This window comes from Hyperolius riggenbachi, chromosome 3 (assembly GCF_040937935.1).
Source record: "Hyperolius riggenbachi isolate aHypRig1 chromosome 3, aHypRig1.pri, whole genome shotgun sequence".
NCBI lineage: Eukaryota > Metazoa > Chordata > Amphibia > Anura > Hyperoliidae > Hyperolius > Hyperolius riggenbachi.
This window is the reverse complement of record NC_090648.1, coordinates 232,198,164-232,219,051: the sequence shown is the minus strand read 5'-3', so window position 1 is coordinate 232,219,051 and position 20,888 is coordinate 232,198,164. Positions and strand designations below refer to the sequence as shown.

The 20,888-nt window shown below is 42.0% G+C and overlaps 1 protein-coding gene across 3 annotated transcripts in view; it reads left to right on the top strand.

Moving 5' to 3' along the window:
• LOC137563468 (cadherin-related family member 5-like) overlaps window positions 1-20,888 on the top strand; it is a 64,439-nt gene that overhangs the window by 24,051 nt on the left and 19,500 nt on the right. For all 3 annotated transcript variants that reach the window (XM_068275933.1, XM_068275932.1, XM_068275931.1), the window contains exons 5-10: window positions 3,906-3,998; window positions 6,375-6,461; window positions 9,751-9,861; window positions 16,810-16,980; window positions 17,115-17,205; window positions 19,980-20,086. In XM_068275933.1, the coding sequence (XP_068132034.1) occupies window positions 3,906-3,998; window positions 6,375-6,461; window positions 9,751-9,861; window positions 16,810-16,980; window positions 17,115-17,205; window positions 19,980-20,086 (660 nt within the window). The remainder of the gene's footprint in view (window positions 1-3,905; window positions 3,999-6,374; window positions 6,462-9,750; window positions 9,862-16,809; window positions 16,981-17,114; window positions 17,206-19,979; window positions 20,087-20,888) is intronic.

Here is a 20,888-nt window from a genome sequence, read left to right as displayed (position 1 = left end):
CCTGGCAGCCCTGCTGGTCTATTTCTCTGCAGTAGTATCTGATTAAAACCAGAAACAAGCATGCAGCTAGTCTTGTCAGATCAGACTTATAAGTCTGAACCACTGAAACACCTGATCTGCTGCATGCTTGTTCAGGGGCTATGGCTAATAGTATTAGAGGCAGAGGATCAGCAGGGCTGCCAGGCAACTGGTATTGTCTAAAAGGAAATAAACATGACAGCCTCCATATACCTCTCTCTTCAGTTCCCCTTTAAGAAGATTACTACAAGTTTTACACAGCTACTAGATACACAGCTATTAATACAGATGAGACTACTTTTGATCTCATTCTACATAACACAACTGTTATATTCTTTTTTGAATGTGCTTAGAAGATTGATGATTGCTTGGCTATAAAGCCTTGATGAAATGGAATACTGTTAGAAGGAAACACTACTTGGAACTGTTCATATTTTGTGCAATGGGGAGAAAATGAAATGGTCGCGCATCTAACCAAGATGCACCTGATAAATATTCACTGCATAGGGCTAAAAAGCCTCTCAAAGGCACAAGTGTGCTCATTGCAGTGAAACAGGTGCATTAAGAACTAATGAATCTTACAATACAAACAATGGAAGCAAATCCATGCGTTACACATTATCCGGGGACCTTACCCTTCTCTTATTGAGAGAGACATCTGTTCCAGGCTGCAGAGCATGTTAGCAGGGACGGCTCGTGCAGCCTTCTCTCTGGGTCCCCACCCTATCTAAGTTTAAAAACACCCAACATTATGGGAACATGCTAGCAACGTTGACTTGGGAGCAGCAGGCCATATAAAGGGGAAGGGGTGCAGCATGGGCGGCGCCCCAGGAACTGACATTGTTTGTATTGTGAGATGCATTAGTTCTTAATGCACCTGTTTCACTGCAATGAGCACACTTGTGCCTTTGAGAGGCTTTTTAGCCCTATGCAGTGAGTATCTATCAGGTGCATCTTGGTTAGATGCGCGACCATTTCATTTTCTCCCCATTGCATAGCAAACTGTTCATATTTTGTATATATGCTGTATGATAAGCAAATACAATTTTTTTTTATATAAAATCATATACTGAGTGCTCTGATTCATTTCAAGGTACACCATCAATCTATAATTACTGTTATAGAGGGTTCATACCCAGCTATGACGGATTTATATGATAGCAACGCTTTAATGGCTGGTCCTTTACTGAGTTAGCAATCATGAAAAAGGCAAGAACCGCTCAGGTTTTTGACAATATCGATTCAGTCAATTTGATTTAATCTGCTGGGAATCAATGCCACAAAAATTTTGGCCTAAAATACATTGGAAATATTGATCGGACCAGATGGAAGAGTTAGGTGGATCGGGGCGGGGCAGAAGCAGCAGTCGATCAGTGGCTCTTGATGTTTCACTGCATCAAACAGTGCAACTCTGCAGTTCGATCGACTGTCAATAGATTCCCTGCTGGAATCTGTGAAAATAGTTCTGCAGTGTACAGATGGAATCAAGTCCTCTCAGAATGTATTTTCTGAGTGGAATTAATCCTTAGGGACCATTGGGCAAAAATCTTTGTGTGCATGGCTACCTTAAATAAAACTACAACATAATGCATGTACAGTATTAGGGCTGGTGCACCCCAGAGCGGTTCTGGAGCGTTTTTTAAAATGCTTGCAGGGGGAAAACCGCTTGGCTAATGAAAGTGAATGGGACGGTGTTCACCAGAGAGGTAAATTTTTTCCACAAACGCAAACTCGGGGGCTGCAGCATTTTTTTGATTTCTGAGGCGTTTCTAGCGGCATCAATAGAAGACATTTTAGCATTCTTTTCAGTGTGGAAATCTGAACATGAAGCTAGACAGGTACCATTTGTAAAATAGGCTGCAATAGGATATGCTGTTGTATTTAGAAAAGGTATTTTAAAACAGAGAAACAGTTAAAGAGACACTGTAATGAGAAAAACATCCCCTAGGGGTACTCACCTCGGGAGGGGGAAGCATCAGGATCCTAATGAGGCTTCCTCCGTCTTCCTCTGTCCCACGGGGGTCTCGCTGCAGCCCTTCAAAGCCGGTGCAACAAATCCGACTGCCTGTTCAATATTTACCTTTCCAGGTTCCAGCGGGGGCGCTGTTTCAGCTCTTTTGACGGAGATAGGCGAAAACAGCCGATCTCCGTCGGGTCCGCTCTACTGGGCAGGCACAGGAGACTTGCGCCTGCGCAGTAGAGCGGCTCGACGGAGATCGGCTATTTCTGCCTATCTCCGTGGGAAGAGCAGATAATGCGCTGGAGCCACGGAGGTAAATATTTACATCGCCGCCGCTCCAGGAGGATTTTCGCCGCCACCGTGAAACTGAGGAGGATGGGGGAAGCCTCAATAGGATCCGCAGGCTTCCCCCACCTGAGGTGAGTACACCCCAGGGGACGTTTTTTCGTTACAGATTTTCTTTAAAGTGGCCATACACTTATAAATTTGCAGCAGATTCGACCATCAGATAGATTTCTGTCAGATGCCTGTCAAGTGGAATCTGACAGGAATCTATCTGATGTGTGCCACATACTAGCAATAGATTTCCAATAGATTTCAGAATGAAATCTATTGGAAATCTATCTAAATGCATTATTGGACTATTAGATCCAATGCAACTCAATGGACCATGGATCTGCTACCAGCAGCAGATCGACCTAGATCAGGCATGGGCAAACTTGGCCTTCCAGCTGTTACGGAACTACAAGTCCCACAATGCATTGCAGGAGTCTGACAGCCACAGTCATGACTCATAAAGGCAAATGCCTTGTGGGACATGTAGTTCCATAACAGCTGGAGGGCCGAGTTTGCTCATGCCTGACCTAGATCTTCCATCCTGTCAGATAGATAAAATCCATCGAAATCGATTGAAATCGACCATAAATCGATCGATCGATGGCTAAAATGGACCCGTGTATGGGCCCCTTTAGATGGATATCCATTAGATAAAATAATCACTATCTTGGTCTAGCCTTGTACCTGCACTTTATGCAGTGGTTTGTGACAAGTTTCAGTCAGAGAAATCTATGGATGCTGGAGAAACTGTGGGATTGCGTCAATGTTAACCATTGTGCTCACATTAAATATGACTGACCAGTAATGATATGGTCTCTGAATTACTGGGAGATTCTTTTTTCAGCCAGGTGAACACAGCTCTCAGAACATTCCTCACATGCCAGCTAGCTAGCCAGTCAGTCAGCATGATATATGCTGGAGATGGGAACTTGATGGGGCTGTGGCACTGTTTGTATAGATTTAAGAGTTACAGATTACCCAGTAAGCTCATGGTGCGCTCCAAGGACCAAAATGTTATGCAAAACAAAAGTTTGCCTTCTTAAAACAGAAGGTATTTGCAATTATTCAGATTCCAATCTTTTGTTTTGTATAGATTTAAGCAGAGGAGAAGCTGCAAATGGAAGTCACGGGGATCATTTTGCAGTAACCATTTTTTGGACATGAGATTAGGAAGAGGAGACACTTTCCCTTCCTGGTTTTCAGGTCTATAATGTCCCCTAACATGCAAAATCAGGGAGTGAAAATGCATAAAACATATTTTGTTCTCTATACATGTTTCGTTTGGTTGTGTAAAGACTGACATATTTTGATTTTTGGTATTATTGTAACAATATGAGCCATATTACACTGCATTGTGTTTAAGGTCAGACCTTCTCCATCATTTGGATGGCATTTACCTTTCTATCACCAACTGGGTAAATGTCACTTTTACCCGTATCACAGATTGCCTAACTGCATAAGTGGACTATAATATTAATGATCAGACACACCCAGATGTTGTTCATTGTCCTTCTGCCTCTCTTTTAACTAACCTTTTCTTTTTTCTCTCTCTCCCTCTCTCTCTCTCTCTCTCTCTCTCTCTCATTTTCAGGTCAACTACAGGATAATAGTCCAAGTCCTGAATGAAAATGACAATAAACCAATGTTTTTAGAGGAATCATTGTCAGCACACAACATCAGTGAGGTGACCAAAATCTACAATATAAATTTGATTACTTATTGAAAAACACACCTGTCAGAGTGGAATGGAGGCTAAGATCTAGTCCATGTCTGCTAGTTTCTTGGCTGTAATTATCAAAGAAAATTTGGACCATTCCCTGCCCCCTTACAGTCTGGATAATAATGATGGTCAGATTTGTTACTTGCAAATCATCACTTATCCAAGAAGTGGAAACCATGCCAGCAAATAAGTCACTAGCTGCCAATTAGTTAGCTAACTGATCAGCAGCTAGTAGCTTTTATTGAGAAGGTCAGTGAAGACCTGCATATTAGGAGAATTTTCCACTCATCCCTCTGTTCATCTGGCTATCATGTCTTGTATCTCATGCTCCTGGAACAAGTATATAGGTAGTTTGAACTTTTTTTTTATTTTATTATAGAAGATGGTTTTTCACTTGTAAAAGCAAGAAGTTTTAAATCAGAATGATACCATTTATTGTCCAATTAAAAAATATATAAGAGTAAGCTTTTGGCTATGGTTCCTTCATCAGATGGAAAACTTCTTGCTTTTTCTGATGGCTAACACGATACAACACTCTACTGCTACCACTTGTAAAAAGTGACTTCATTCTGTTCAAATGATGTAAAGAAAATAACCAGATAGTTAGTTATATGTATAGATAATACACTTATTTCAGGCAACAAAGACTCCAGCCAAATTGCAAATCATTATGCAGATGTTAATTGCTGAGGTTGGCTGGATGAGTGCATCGACTACACCTAGGCGAAGATGTTAAAACTGCATTGTATATTGGAGATCAATGTTATTAAAGGCTCAACCCCTCTTTGGAGATGGTTGTCCTGATCTAAAAGTCCTGTTATGAACTAATTAGCTCCACCCAGGAGACAGAATTGGGGATTGGCAGATCGCAGAAGAGCCAGTTAACCAGCAGTTGTGTTTATGGCTCAGTAATCTGCAAGTCCTAACTTCTGTCTCTTGTGTGAAACTTTTTGAAATTTAGAATATTTTTTTGCTGATCCCTAGTGGTACTTATTTCAGACCAACGTCATAAAAGGTTATAATAATTCCTGACGTGTTGCATTGGATGGCTGGCATCAGAAAGGAACACTTCTAATGTTAGAAGTATAATGATTGAAAGAGTAATGTACCACTTACAGTAAATTGTTAATCATTGTTGTGACTAGCTGGGTTATTAAAAGGTGAAATCAGCCTGGCAGTAAAGGTTACAGTACAAGCTATAACCTTTGAATAAGTGTTTATTCACTGTAACAAAAAATGCTGTGATAACTTAATGAACACCGTGTTCATTTAAAGTCCACCCAAACCCAAAACTGTCACGCGGCTGTCCCCAGTACAGCGCTGCCTTAGATCGCAGCGCTGTACACGGTAATTAGACAGTGTCTAACAGTCTCCTAGTGGCGATCGCCGTTGCTACGCCATCCAAGCAGGTTGCGCACAATCTCCTGCAAACCACGCCCCAAGGACCTTACGCCAAACGACGTTAGGCGGTCCTGGGGCTGCCGCGGCGTCCACACCCATCGGCGTGACACGGTCGGCAAGAAGTTAAACCATAGTTAAACTTCTAGTTAAACTGGCAGTTGCCTGCCAGTTCTGCTGATCTCTATGGCTGGAGTAGTCTCCTCTGTAACACAGTCCAGCCTGCAACCCTGTATTGATCTGAGACACAACTATGCGCTTTGAGTCCTATGGGAGAAAAATGCTTTACAAATGTTATTGTATTGTATTATTGAATTACACACCAGAGACGAGCATTCAGCTAATCCATTCAGACTTCAGTCAGAAACATCTGATCTGCAGATCTATGGTCTAAGGTAAAAAAAGTATTAGAGGAAAAGGATCAGCAGGACAACCAGGCAATTTGCACTCTTTAAAAGGAAATAAATATATCAGCCTCTATATTCCTCTCACTTCCGGCGTTCCTTACAGGCAGACTAAAACAGAACTTAAAAACTATTGAAAGTATTGCTGGAGTAGACAAATATCATTGAGGGGCTGAAAATGAACCTTGTCACTGAGAAATGACTCCCATTAGGATTTAGTTGCTACTCCTTGGGTATACATGGCCAGTCATCCACTTCCACATGAACGATTGCATGGCATTGAATGCATCATCACCAGCTATCAGAAGAATCTCCATTTTCTACATGATATGCAAATTTTTTGATTAATCATTTTATTAAAATTGTATTAATTAAAATAGTATATTTAGTACAGATCTGTGCTCCTGTATCTAGTAGAACATTATTCACCTAGTTTAGGAGCTCATAGATTACACTTTCATTTTTCTCCTGTCAAAATCTGATTTTTGAAGCTAAAAGACCTGAAATATGATTTTTTTTTTTTCATTTCTTTGAACAGTTGGCAGAGGTAGATTCTTTAGTGTTTACAGCGAAGGCTGTAGATCGGGATGGAGATGCTGTAATGTATGTAATGGACCGAACTATGGTGAGTATGGGCTGCTGCGTATAATTTTCCATAAGGGAACACTGAACTTCCCCTGTAAATTAGTGTTGCATATGTACACAAATACGTGTTCACCATAAGTTTATATGATTGAATGCAGACCTAAAGCAAAATTAATTATCAAGTTGTAATACAAAACACTTAATTTAAAAACTTACTTAATTTAAGTAAAACCATTCATTTAACTAATTGTAGACTGAAGACATCCCCCCTCCCCCCATACATAAGAAGAATAACATGGGTATTAGGGATGGTCAAGGAGATGCAAATAATTGCAAGTTGAAGCAGCGTTATGCAAATTTTGTATGCAAATTTATGCAGCTTGAACATGAAGCAGTCAGATGTACACAAGAAAATCCCGCTGCACCATGGAGTAAGGTGAAAAAATAGAAAATTCTTTATTCCAAGTCCAGCATCACAGTATACAGGTAAAAGGCTCACGCGTATCGGAGCAAGAATGGCTCCTTAATCATAGCTCACACATAAATGTATCACATGGTATATATAGAGACAGGTAGACACTCCCTATGGGTGTGCCCCTGAGTCTTAAAGGTACATACTTTTTGGTAAAACTGTGAAGTATTGAATCAATAGCATACACAAAATAACTGTTAAAAATGTACATACACATAGTAAAAACATACACCAGATAAAAAAAGTCTGCATATCAAGAATAGTAATGACACCATCTTATTATAAATTCTGGATTGTCATTTAGAGCAACACTCCCTATGTATATTGTATTGTCATAGAGCAATCATACAAATAATGAGGAAAAAAAAAAACCTCAATAAAACATACTGACATCTGATTTTGCATTTAAACCCAAGGGGGCACGTGTGCCCAGTTTCCAGATCCAAAAAGCCTCTCTTCTCAAAAGTAGTTTAAGGATATCTCCACCTCTGGGTGGACGTATAATGCGTTCGATTCCACAAAATGTAAAGCTAGACATGTCTCCCTTATGAGTATATAAAAAGTGTTTGGAAACACTAGACACATGGGTAACATATGACATATTTTTTAAACATCGATTTTTTCACCTTACTCCATGGTGCAGCGGGATTTTCTTGTGTACAATTGATGCTGGTCTGGACTCCCTGCTCCCATTGCTGGGTGAGTGTATGTGTAGCAGCCCTCTTCCTATATTATGAAGCAGTCAGATCATGCTGAGTAGAATTCGATCAGTCCCTTTTCAATCTGCATACAAAATTTGCATAGTCCTGCATCAACTTGAAATGATCTCACGGCCATCCCTAGGGCATATTGCTGTGTGCTCTCTGCCCATGAAAGCTTTACAGTCTTTCCTGCTTATGTCCCAATGTTGCTTGCAAAATGGCTTCCTTTGCTTGCCCACTTGCCCATGCGAGGTTCAAATTGCTGAGCTCATTGCTATAGTAGTGAAGCTGATGTTTAGTAGAAGATAATACAGTCATATGCTTTGGTAAACAGTGTATTTCCCATTATGTATTATTATGTATTATGTATATTATGTATTATGTATTTGCACAACACTTTACAGAGTACATAGCACATTTCTCGTCACTAACTGTCCTTCACAGGGGCTTCCAGTCTATTCCCTACCACAGTAAGCCAATTTTGGAGGGCATCATTTAACTTACCAGTATGTTTCTGTAAACAAACTTCCCAGGGTATTATGCATGATTGCTAGGAACATTGTACTGAAAAGTTACTTTACTAAATAATACCCAAGTTAGAAGGGCCCTGAAGCAAAAAGAGTGTTTAGTGGGAGCAAAGACAGCAATAAACCCCCTAAACCTTTATAACCTGTTTTCATACTAGTAACTAATTAAAAAAAAAAAAACACAACTAAAATTGGGCTTTAATGCTACTCCACAGGATATACTAAGAATAAAAAAAGGTTGTGTGAAATAGCGTGCCATTTCCTGAATGACTGTGTTACATTTCTTAGAAAATAACACATCTGCTTTTGTTTAAAGCAAAAAAGGAAGTGAACAGCAGAAGTCTCATCACTCATCAGATAACTAATCACAGTTCTTAGTACACAATGTAACTTCAGCAGCTTTAATGCTCAGTCACCGATTCCCTGCTCTGTGAACAGAAAAGATAATCGTGTCTAATATACTGAGTAAGGCTGTATTCACAGTGGGACGTTGCGTTTTAATGCAACGTTAAAGAGGAGCTTCAGCCTAAGCAAACATACTGTCATTAAGTTACATTAGTTATGTTAATTAAAATTGATAGGTTATATAATCTCTTACCCACCCTGTTTTAAAAGAACAGGCAAATGTTTGATTTCATGAGGGCAGCCATCTTTTTGGTTGAAAGGAGGTGACAGCCTCAGAGCATGAGACACAGTTCCAACTGTCCTGTGTGCTGATAACCCCTCCCAGTTGCTAGGCAGCGTGAATAACAACATAGGAAATCCCATCATGCTTTGCACAGCATCAGGGGAAAAAAGCTCGGGCAGTTTTCTTTGATGGGTGGAGCTTAGCTAAAAATGCAGCTAAAAATGATGCTTTGGTAAGAAAAACAAAGTTTTGATGCTGTAAAACTGTTAAAGAAACACCAAGCCTTTTCAGTTCTGCTGAGTAGATTTTTAGACCCGAGGTTCACTTTAAAGTCGCAACGTGTCTGCGTTGAAAGGTAACGCACTGCAAGCAGTGAGTTACCACAGCGCAACATTTTTTTTACGCGGCTTTAATGTCGCACTGTGAATGGCCTACAGGATTATCATTGCAGTGCTGTAAGCTGAGTTATAAGACTTTATAACATGCGACCATTACGTCCCACTGTGAATGCAACCGGCGACCCAAAAGCTACAAAATGAGGCAGCCATCCTAGAGCAGCAACGAACTCTACAGCATAATATACATACTGTTTTTATAGTGTCTCTACAATCTATTCCACTAACTGTGCATACATTCAATGTATCCAAACCTGTTTGCCAATTGCCATCTGTGTGCAGAGGCAGGGGAAAGGTGTGTGCATATTGGGGTAGGGATGACGGTGCAGTTGGGGAACATAGACATGGCTATACTGGGGTAAAGGGATGATGATGTTGGGGAGACAAGGCTATACTAGTGCTCATCAAACATAACTGTCAGGGCTGAAATACATGAACATAATTTGGTGAGAAATACTATAAAATAATGACTACTGGCTTGCAGTTTAATTTTTTTAGACCTCTTTAATTTGTATTTTTTGCATGCAAGCATGCAACTCATTGCTAAAGCTAGCACTTTATTCAGCTATAACGTCCACTATTTCTGACCTAATACTTTCTTTGTAGGGTGACTACAGATACTTTCACATGGATCTCCCTAACAATGGCAAAGTATTGTTATCCCGTCCCCTGGATTATGAGAGCACTCAGGAACTAGAGGTCGTCATTCATGCTGTGGTGAGTCTCCATTTCACAGTGATTACGGTATACCTCCTGTACCGAAGGCCGCTTTATATCTAAATACTTCATAAGGCATTTATTTATTTATTTATTTATTTGTTGTATTTATAAAGCGCCAACATATTACGCAGCGCTGGACATTAATTTAGGTTACAGACAATATTTAGGGGTGACAAACAGCAAAATGACAATACAGGAATACAAGAAAACCAGATCACACAGCACAGTATGAGTACAAGGTAATGCTTAGTCAGTCACTGGATGGGAGCATGGAGTTAGGCAAGTTAGGTTCACTCAAATGCATAGCATGGGTGCACAGTAATAGAGGTGCATGATCAGGTAGGACACAAAAGGAGTGAGGACCCTGCCCAAAGGCTTACAATCTAGAGGGAGAGGTAGGGACACGAGAGGTAGGGGACCAGAGTTCGGCTGTGGGTAGAGTTGGGCCGAACCTCCGATTTTCGGTTCGCGAACCCTGTTCGCGAACCTCCGCGAAAGGTTCGGTTCGCGAAAAAGTTCGCGAACCGCAATAGACTTCAATGGGGAGGCGAACTTTCAAAGTTTTAAAAAATTCTATACACTGCAAAAATGATAGAAAACATGTTTCAAAAGCTCTAATGCCTGGAGTCACCTAATTGAGTGAAATACACTTCACTGCTCGAGGACCTACCCTCCCTCCCTCCTCCAAGCAAGGTCCTTTATACCATTTGCCTACCTACACTAATTAGCCACGGAACAGCTGCCACACACTCCGCTAGGAAGCCCTTACTCACCCTCCAACCCTCCAACCCTCCAACCCTCCAACCCATTCCCTCCTCCCTCCGGGAGGAGGGCGTCCTCCGGCAGGGAACTACACTCCTCCAAAAGCCAGCATATATCATACCATAGCTGGGAATCGAACCCAGACCGCACTGCACGGTGGACACGTCAGTGCATCACCCCAAGCACTGCACCACCACAGCAGCAAGTGAAGCCACCGCAAAACGTACCACCAATGCTCAACGCAACAGAACCACCAGGCTGCCCAAAGGAGAACTGCAGTGAGAGGCACACGGAGGCCGCCACACCGATCCCCCTCCAAGCCATACCAGGCATAAATACTTTGATACGTTTTCAGAGGAACTATGCTGTCCATTTAATCTCTAATTTGTTTGTTTATCCCATAGGTCATTTTGAAACAGAATTCTATAAGTTGTAGTATAGACTATATTGTCACTTCCATCCATATACCTTCTACCCAGTGCTTCTGACACCATGGCCATGATTTATTAAGTGTGTCCTCAGCTGGAGGACTTAAAAGAACATGAACCTGCAAACTTGGTCTGGAACTATTCAAAATTGTTTGCCATTAGCTTCCAGTGGGCAGGTTGAGTAGAACAATGCGTTAAAGGGTCAGTGAAACGTTGCTAAAGATCTGGTAATCTGGTATGTCGGACCTTTAGGCGATGTTGGGGGGGGGGGGGGGGGGGCTCATGTACACACCTTATTTTCTTGTCTGAGGCGGTCCACGTCTGCCACCTAAGCCCTGTTTAATCATATGTACTTACATAGCTTTGGCAATGCAATGGCACAGCACTTACCTCCTTAACAGCAGGAGAGGCTCCTGCACCAATGCATTTATAGTGTGTTTGCCTGGCTATATACTCTCCTGCCAATAAAGCTGGAGAATTGCCCTGATTGGTGTAGCACTGTTATCCTGCCTGTTCTTTTGGCAATTTTCTGGGTTGAAATGGGTACTCTATTACTTTCCAAGGCTCCCACATATGTGCAGTGTGCAGGTTGGTACAAACCACAGATATTGGTGTCCGCTGACATGGGTCTGTCCCACCCTAAGCGATACAGCGCACATTGCCCATAGCATATGAAGGGGAAAGGAACCCCAACTTTATTGACAAATGACTCATCCCAACCCTATGCTCATGGATAGCAACAGTCAAGGTTATTCTGCAAAGCAGGAGGGAAACTTTACTGTACACACCTTTCTAGCTTCCTTATGCAGAGAGCACCCAACTGTATGGACCATGCGGGCTGGTATTGTTCAAGGAATGAAGCTCCAAGCTGGAGGGTTATATCGGCCTGCATGGTACAAGTGGTGGCTAATGGGTCTTGTGGTTGGGATTTCTATTTTTTTTTTCAAAAATAGCACACACATGCGGTTTCCCCTTTTTTTTTTAATGGAGCGACACTTGTGAGCGTCCACTGCTGCTCACCTAGGGCTTGAGTCACAAGTTAAAAACAACCTAGGAGCGCTATGCCTGCTACGCACAGTTGTTCAGCGTAGCGTGCCTTCCTTAGTTATGTGCGTTGCTAACATAGCAACACATGCTCCTTTAAATAACAGCCACCGCTGTGAAGTATTGTGACCGAGATACTTCACAAGCACGGCTGCCTAGTTACTATGTAATTAACATTGTAATTATGTTAATTAACATAGTAGTGGGCCATGCTAGTGAAGTATTGTGGTCGCAATACTTCACAGCAGCGGCGGGCATTTAAAGGAGCACGCGTTGCTATGTAAGCAAGGTGCGTAACTAAGGAAGTGCCTTCCTGCACTACACTGCACGACCGCGCGTAGCAGGCATAGTGCTCCTAGGTTGTTCTTAACTTTGTGAATCAAGCCCTTATTGCTTAGATGATTGCGGTAGTACTAAGGCAAGGGACTGCAATGTGCAAAGCGCTGCCTTAGTAAATTAGGGGCAGGGCCACTGACTCCTTGTTCTAGGCATCAGTACAGTTAATCTGTTACTATTTGGCATATTGTCTGTCTGTGCTGTTACTGTACAAGTAGCATTCTACCCTATTTTTTAAAATAATTTAGTTTTTTATCGTAACTCATTACAGCAAGATACAATGCAAGTCAAAAGAATGGCAAAAATCAAAATGGAGAACAATTGCATATATAGAACAAGAAATAACATGGGCATCCAGAGCAAAATTATTATGTTTTAAAAGTAACTTCAGCTCCATCTTCTGACGGCGCTGAAGTTACTCCCTGTGCCTGCTAGAGCCGTAATTCCTATTACGGCATATGGTGGCGCCGGCTGCGCCCAAGTCTCCTGCGCTGTGCCCAAATCTCCTGCGCTGGTTACAGCGTGTTCGGAATGCAGACCTAGGGCCCCAAGGCAGGCAGACCTACCACCTCCACCCCCCTTCACCCTCTTATAAGATACAGGATGACTATATTGTATTCTGCTTCTATCCATCAAGCTATAGTGGCAACACCGATAGCAGTATTCTGTCTTGCAAAACATACTGGCATGGTATCTGCATATTCTATACTGTGCAGGCTCTCTCTGAGGTTGATTCACTGTAAGCGCTTTTTAAATGTCTCTTAAGTGGATTTTACTTTGGTGAATGCAGTAAGTGAAGACAGATGTACCCATTCTTGTAGCTAGACGTAAGTGTTAGAGAATAATCCTTGCAAGAAGCGTCCCCTCACGCTGTCAGTAATCACATTTAACTTTAATCTCTTCTAATAGTATTTCCCATAAACCATTTGACACTACTGCTCATTCTGAGTTATACTTTGGTTTTGACCGGGTCATTATAGCCTTCTCCTCCTATCACCCTTGAGCTTTCAGCTTAACATCCTGATCTTACCATATATGGGTCCTATCCTCTTAGCAGACCTGGATGCAATGTATAGGGTGACATTTTACCACTGTGCCTATCGGAATATGAGAAAAACACAGCAGACACCATTTTCAACACAGCAATGTACTCTAATTACACAGTACTTTTGTCACCCAAATCTTACAATGTACACATTTGTGAATTGAAAACAGAACACAACAACAATCCAAATAGCATCCGTATTAAAATTTTAGAGATCACTTAGGCCTGGTGCACACCAGAGGAGTTTTTCTGAGCGTTTTGAGTATTTGAAACCTCCTGCTAATGTTATCCTATGTGTCTGTGCACACTGGAGCAATGAGGTTTTGTAAAAAAACCCATAGCATTACATTGGGAAGAGCTTTTGAAACCTCTTGCGTTTGGGAAGCTTTGCTGGTGTGTCTCAGCCCTTTAGTGTATATTTTCTCTCTCTATATTTTTTTCTTCCTTACAATAGTTAGGAATACTGATATAGAAAAGCAACTCCACTCTACCGGTGTAGTAGATAAAATGTCCAATCTTTATTGCACATGGCATTTACACAGCTCACGTGTATCGGAGCGCAACTAGCACTGGCGAACTCAGGGGGCTATTCCGGGTGTCTGGAACCTCCCCCCTGCACTGAGCTGTGTTTTGAGCCAGGGAAGCCCGCATAATATAAACAGCCTCATTCTCCCTCCCTTCTTACTTCTGGTGCCTCCCTCCAGCTAATAGAATGAGAGAGGCAGCCGAGCTTCCCTCACAACCCTCACAAGAAGATGCAGCCTGCAGTGAGAGAATGTTGATTATGGAGTCCTGGACTCTCCACAGCACAGAAGTGTCAGACATGATGAAATTAGAGTGCAGGCAAACTGGTAAATATGCACAGCATGATGCAGAGCTTGCCTGGACTCAGGGTCTGTGGGCAAACATCTGTCTGGTCTCTCCCCATTGTTATAATGACTGCATGTGTGGATAAGGTGTGGATAACAAGCTGAAAAGTTTTTGACAGTCCCTAGACTCCAGGAGGGCTTCTTTCTGACTTGTGTGACAGGGACAGGAGTCCGATTACAGGCAAGTAGCCTGTCTGATGTGGGACTGCAATACAGACAAGTTCTCTGCTCCATCTCAGGCTATTCTCAATTTCTCCACTCCTCTCTCTGGGCTAGTGCAACGCCAAAATGACAATAGCAATCGCTAGCAATTTGTGAGTGTGATTTTGTGAAGTGATTTTCAGAGCGATTTTTGAATGAATTGCTCAAAAACATGCTACATGCAGTATACCTGCGATTTTGAAAAAATCACAACGCTGCTGTGGGAACACCCACATAGGGTAACATTAGCCAAGCGCTTTTCAAATCACTGTTGATTTGAAAAACGCTCAGAAGCACTCTTGGTGTGCACCAGCCCTCCCTCATTCACCGTTGTTTCCCTCTTCCCCTAGAGCTGACTGTGTGTTCTTGTCTTACAGGAAAGCTAAATAAAAGTGCAATCCTGGTGAGGCAAAATATTATTATTTAGTATTTATATAGCGCCGACATCTTCCGCAGATGCATATATCCCTGCATCATATGGGTATCGCTTGCGCTATGTGAAACTATGTAGCATATTCCACTGAATTGTCCAAACTAAGTCTATCTCCTGTTCCTCTCTTGGGGAGTTGTTCCAGCGCTGTACCCCGTTCACATTTGCTGCTACCAGAAGCCCTCAGAAACACTAGTGTCCTTGAGTACTTCCAAAGATAGGCAGCTCCGTAATACGCCAGCACACTTTTGTGCATGGGCAGTATGGAGCCACCTGTATTCGGAAGCAGTCGGGACATACGTGCTTCTGGACCTTTCAGGAACCCCCCCCTTAAAAATCCTGCGTTTGCCCCTGACTAGCTCCTTAATCATAGCTAGATTGTGGCTATGCCTGGCCTCCATTTCTCCAGCTCCCGGTAACTACAGGTGATCAGCAGCGGATCACACTTTTCCTCCCATAGTTAGGAATGTTTGAGAGACTAACAAGCTTATTATTAAGTTGCCGATTTTTAGGAAGCCCGCTCTGCAGACATCAAATCTGCAGCTACCACAAGAGTGATGTGTTTGTTATTGTAAAATATTGAGCCTGATTTGCTAAGACATCTCCAGTAGGTACCGCATATCCAAGGACAGATTTGAACACTTTTTGCCCCTCTAGACAAACTGTTGACAAAACCCTGTTTCTGTGCATGAGATTCCCACTTCTCTATGTCCAACATGCATATACAGCAGCCCCCATTCCAGACGCAGTACCCCCACCTCTCAAATAGCCTCATTCATAAATATATAGCTATCTTAGATAATTTGCATTTTCCCCAATTCCATTTACACAATTTATGGAACACTACCCCACTCCCATGGCATATGTGGCCTTTGCAGAAATGCAACTATGGGAACAAGGGCTGTATTTAGGTTAGCATGCCCTAAAGCCAGAGTTACAGTCACTAGAGCACACTCAGTAAGCAGTAGCAGTGTTAGGGAGTCTTGACAAAGGTCTCCTTACTGAATAGGTGCTGATTTAGTGAACAGGAAGAGCCAAGATTCGAACCCTGGTCTCCTGTGTCAGAGGCAGAGCCCTTAAAAGATACCTGAGGTGACATGTGACATGATGAGATAGACATGGGTATGTACAGTGCCAAGCACACAAATAACCATAATGTGTTCCTTTTTTTTTCTCTGCCTGAAAGAGTTAAATATCAGGTATGTAAGTGGCTGACTGAGTGCTGACTCAGACAGGAAGTGACTACAGAGTGACCCTCACTGATAAGAAATACCAACTATAAAACACTATCCTAGCAGAAAATGGCTTCTGAGAGCAGGAAAGAGATAAAAGGGTCAATAGTTCATAGATTTTAGCTCTGGCATACTTCAATGAATGTGTCATTGAGTAAAAACAATAAAACAGTTAAAACTTAAAAAGCAGATTTAAATATAAAATAAAACTGTGGAGTTTCTTAAAAAGTCATTTTTAGGAGAAGGAATATACAATTGTTTATTTCATTACTTTATTTTCGCCTCGGGTGTCCTTTAACCAGTACACTATCCTGGCAGATTGTATTAATTTAAAAACTCTGCCATTGAGTTATTAGAATTTTTCAGTCTTACCAAGGTCATATCAGATCAGACAATATACTGTGTACAGTGCTGTGGAAGATGTCAAGGCTATATAAATTCTAAATAATAATAATAATAGTCTGTTAATTATTGGTTGTGTGACATGTAAGCACTATACAACATTGATAACCACAATGTTAAAGCTGGTGCCTTTAAGATGAGATTGTTGAAGCAGCTTGCAATGCACAGCAAATGATCCCATTTGTGTTTTCAATAGGAAATGACAACCCGGGAACGCCAACGCACCACAGCCAGAGTACGAGTCACTGTACTGGATGGAGATGACCAGTATCCACAGTTTCTACCATGCCACTACATGTCACATGATGGTCTCGATGTTTGTGTCAGTCCCACATATTTGGTGAACATTACAACAGGAGAGGAGCCAGTGAGTGTTTGTGGGTACTTTCTGTAAATGGTGAATGTTCTGCTTTTGTCTTTATAAGACAACATTAGAAGATGATGGTGAAGTCGATTCTGAATATGAATTTATCTGAAAGATTATTTTTGTCTTATGGTCAGACAGGGCCTCTTGTCTTCTCTCCTGGACCCTTATTTGCGGAAGATGGTGACAAAGGAATCATGGCTCCAATCTCATACTCCCTTCTCTCAGGTGAACTATAGCGAAACAAAACAGGTTCTTGTAGCTTGGATTACAATTTGAATTACATGAGCCTTTTTTAAGCTAATTTTGCAATCTGATAGCCTCAGTTTACAATTAGTACAATATACAGCTTAAGGGCCTGTTTCCACTACACGCAGATTGGATGCAGAAAAACTGACTCCAATGAATGCCCATGGGCCTGTTTCCATGAAACACGATTTTTCTGATGCAGATTTTCCCATAGGCATTCATTGGAGTCCGTTTTTCTGCATCCATTCTGCATCCAATCTGCGTGTAGTGGAAACAGGACCTTAGGCTTCTGAATCTAGACTTCAAAAGATTAGAACATGGCTGTTAATTGTTTCAGTGCAATAGGTTTTACTGCTACTGCAAATAGAGCGCGTCCTAGTGGCTGCAGTTCTGGCGCTTTGAGTCCATCAGGAGAAAAGGGTGATATAAGTGTTCTGTTCTATTCTATGGAGAGAAGGAGGGGGGGTGACAAAGTGGATAAGTGCATCTGTTAATTTGGGCATCACATAGACTGCAATGTTAAAAGATAACCAAGTGTTACAAAATTACAATGTAAAATTATGTTTAATTAGCTATGTAAGCATTTGCGTACAAATTATGTCTAAGTAGTTGTGTAAGCATTTGCTCACTTTTCATATCAGAGGTAAAAGCTGTAATTCATTGTGTGTATGTTTTACCTGCATTGGAATGATTTATTAGCAAAGGAGAGTCAATGCTTTGTGAGAAAAGTGACAATACAGCCAGTGCTGGTCTCTGCATCTCTCAGAAGACTACAGAGTACAGCAAAAAACACTTTAGGCCCCGTTCACACTGCACGCGTTTCCAGCCGCGTTTTGGAAACACGTGCAGGAGACAGACACGCACGACATCAGACAGTGCATAGAGTGCACTGTCTGATGTTCACACTGCATGCGTTACGGACCTGTGCGGTCCGGGAATGCATGCTGCACGCATTTTTTGTAAAAACACGTGGCTGTCCCATTCACTTTTCAGTGATGAGATCAGCCACGCAACGCACACAAACGCGGATGGCGTGCGTTCGTACGCGTTGCGGTCCGCATGCGTGGCCGTCCGCGTTTGTGATGTGAACGGGGCCTTAGTGTGAAAATGCAGCCTTGATATCAGGTTTCACACACAAAAGATAATGCTTATTTATGCTGCAGATAGATACATTTCAGCTTGCTAGCTCTGCACATATCAGTGCATTATTCTCCTCAGACAGCCAACCCTCAAAGCCTGAGTTTGGTCTCTCTGAATTAGGTATTTACAGAGGCAAAACTACAGCTGCAATATAAAGGCTGCCATATACTGACTGATTGCCACCAGATCGACCAACATACAGATCCCTCTCTGATCTGATCACAGAGGAATCTATTGGCTGCCATACACCGCACACAGATTTGAATCGATTTCAGCATGAAATCGATTCAAAACCTGTGAAGCCACCACTGTCACCTCCCTTGCCCCCCCTGCTCCCCCGGCCAGCAGCAATAATATTACCTGTCCGCCGGCGCAAGTCCCTGGGATCCGTTCAGTCACACTTTTTTCGGCGTCCTCCATGTTCTCTTCACTTCCTGTCTCATCCTGTGGCAAGCGGAAGTTTAAACAGTAGAGGGTGCTGTGCTGTTTGAACTTCAGCTTGTCACAGGATGCGAAAGGAAGTGAAGAAGACATGGAGAAGAAGGCCACCCGGAAGAAGTGTGACTGGACGGATCCCGGAAGCCGGCTGGACAGGTGATATTGTTGCCGATATGCTGCATTGGTCGATGCCAAATCGAACATCGCTAGCAATGCACCCCCGACCTGCCGGCAATCTAGCAAAATTTTCCGTCGGAACCGATCGACTGAATCGATCAATGTTGAATGGCAGTTGGTTGATTGGTCATCGTTTGTGTTATCGATTTCACAGCAGAATTGATCACAGTGATCGAATCTGCTGTATATTGGCGGGAATTTGAGTTAGTGTATGGGCACCTTAAGCTAGTGAGACAGATCATCTGCTAAATATATAGCACACAGGGTTAACAGATGTAGGGAAAGGGATTCTCCCTCCCCTCATGATTCACTGGTCCCATGCCTGGGCTGACGCTACTCCATGAAAGGGATTTGATAACATTAAAGGAAGAGATAAGCAGGGGGAGATATACAGCAATGCTTAGGAACATCTAAACAAGCTATTCCCTTCCAAGTTTAAAAAAAACATGTTAATTGATAGTTGTCCTTAAACTGTGGCTATAGCAGTGTCCAGTGTATAATTTGGGCGCTGTATACATTTTCCAACAAGTAATATCGGTGGGAGGTGGTACAGATTGGCAGAGACACATTTTATAGGCAGTGATTGCAGCGCAGATAACAGCGGAGGGTAGGTTATTGTTAGAAGTAGGTAGGGGGAGGGTTAGCGTGAGAAGGTTAGGTAAAGTGATAATAGAATATCAGTAAAATTACTGATATTCTACTGTCGGCAATAGCCAGTGCATAATAGTAGTAGAATATTGTTAAGCATACTTATATTCTACTAGCTTTACCGGGTGCCCAAATTGGCACAGTTGCTCTGTTTCAGTGTATGCAGGAGGGGTAAGACGGAACACAATAGCAGCTGTTCTTGTTGGGCGTTTAGCGATCCTACATGGCAGATGCTATTTTTTCCAGATGATTCTGGCATCTGTACATAGCTTCAGCATTCATCTCCATTGTCAAATCTCAGTAACTCTTGCTCATGTTACAGAACATTCCTGTTGTTCTTCTTCTTGCAGGTCCTGATAGTGACAAGTTCCTGATTGATAATGTAACTGGATCCATATCCCTAGTTCACACCTTGGAGAGCAAACTTGCCCCAACCACCTTTAATCTGAAAGTTATGGTGAGCCAGTTCTCTTGCATTAATCATGGAGTAGGATATAAAATGTAAAGTTAAAACAGCAGTTGCTTGGTCTTTCATGAAATGACCTTAGTTTCTTCAAAAGAGCAAAGTATGGTGTTTCTTTCCATCGTCACCTTATTCATTATGTAGGCGTAGTACTAAACAATATTATTAACCAGGAAAATGTAAATATTACAAAGTAAAATGTGATATTTCTTTGGTGCTCCACCTGCTGGTTTTACACACAAGCCTTGCAAGTTCAAGGAAAGGCTTGTTTCATTGCATTGTGGTAAAGAAGTTTGGAATTAGGATGATACCATTTATGGGAAAAAAAAAAATAGCTTTTCGTCTCTAAACTTTGTACTTCAGGCTTGTTAACTTTGATGAAGTCACCTCTCTCATCTCATTTTATTCCACCACCACTGGCATATTCAACCCAGTCCTCACAGACTTACTACTCCACCCTGATCCCTGCACTGACTGAACTCTTTAGCCTTTCCCTATCCACTGGTATTTTTCCATCAACTATGGAACAATTGTCCTTTCAATACTGAAGAAGCTCTCCATGGACCTTTTCTTACAAACTGGCTACATCCAATATATTTTCTTCCATACTACTAGAGTGCCTAGTTTACAAAAGACTTGAGCAGAGTTGGTTTGCAGTGGCAAGTACAACTTGCATGGGGTCCCAGGGTCTATATTACCAACAACAGGGAGCTGATAATAGTATACAGATATTGCCTATGGCAGACACATTCTATTGGTATGCAGATAATATAAACAATAGACAGCTAATACAAAG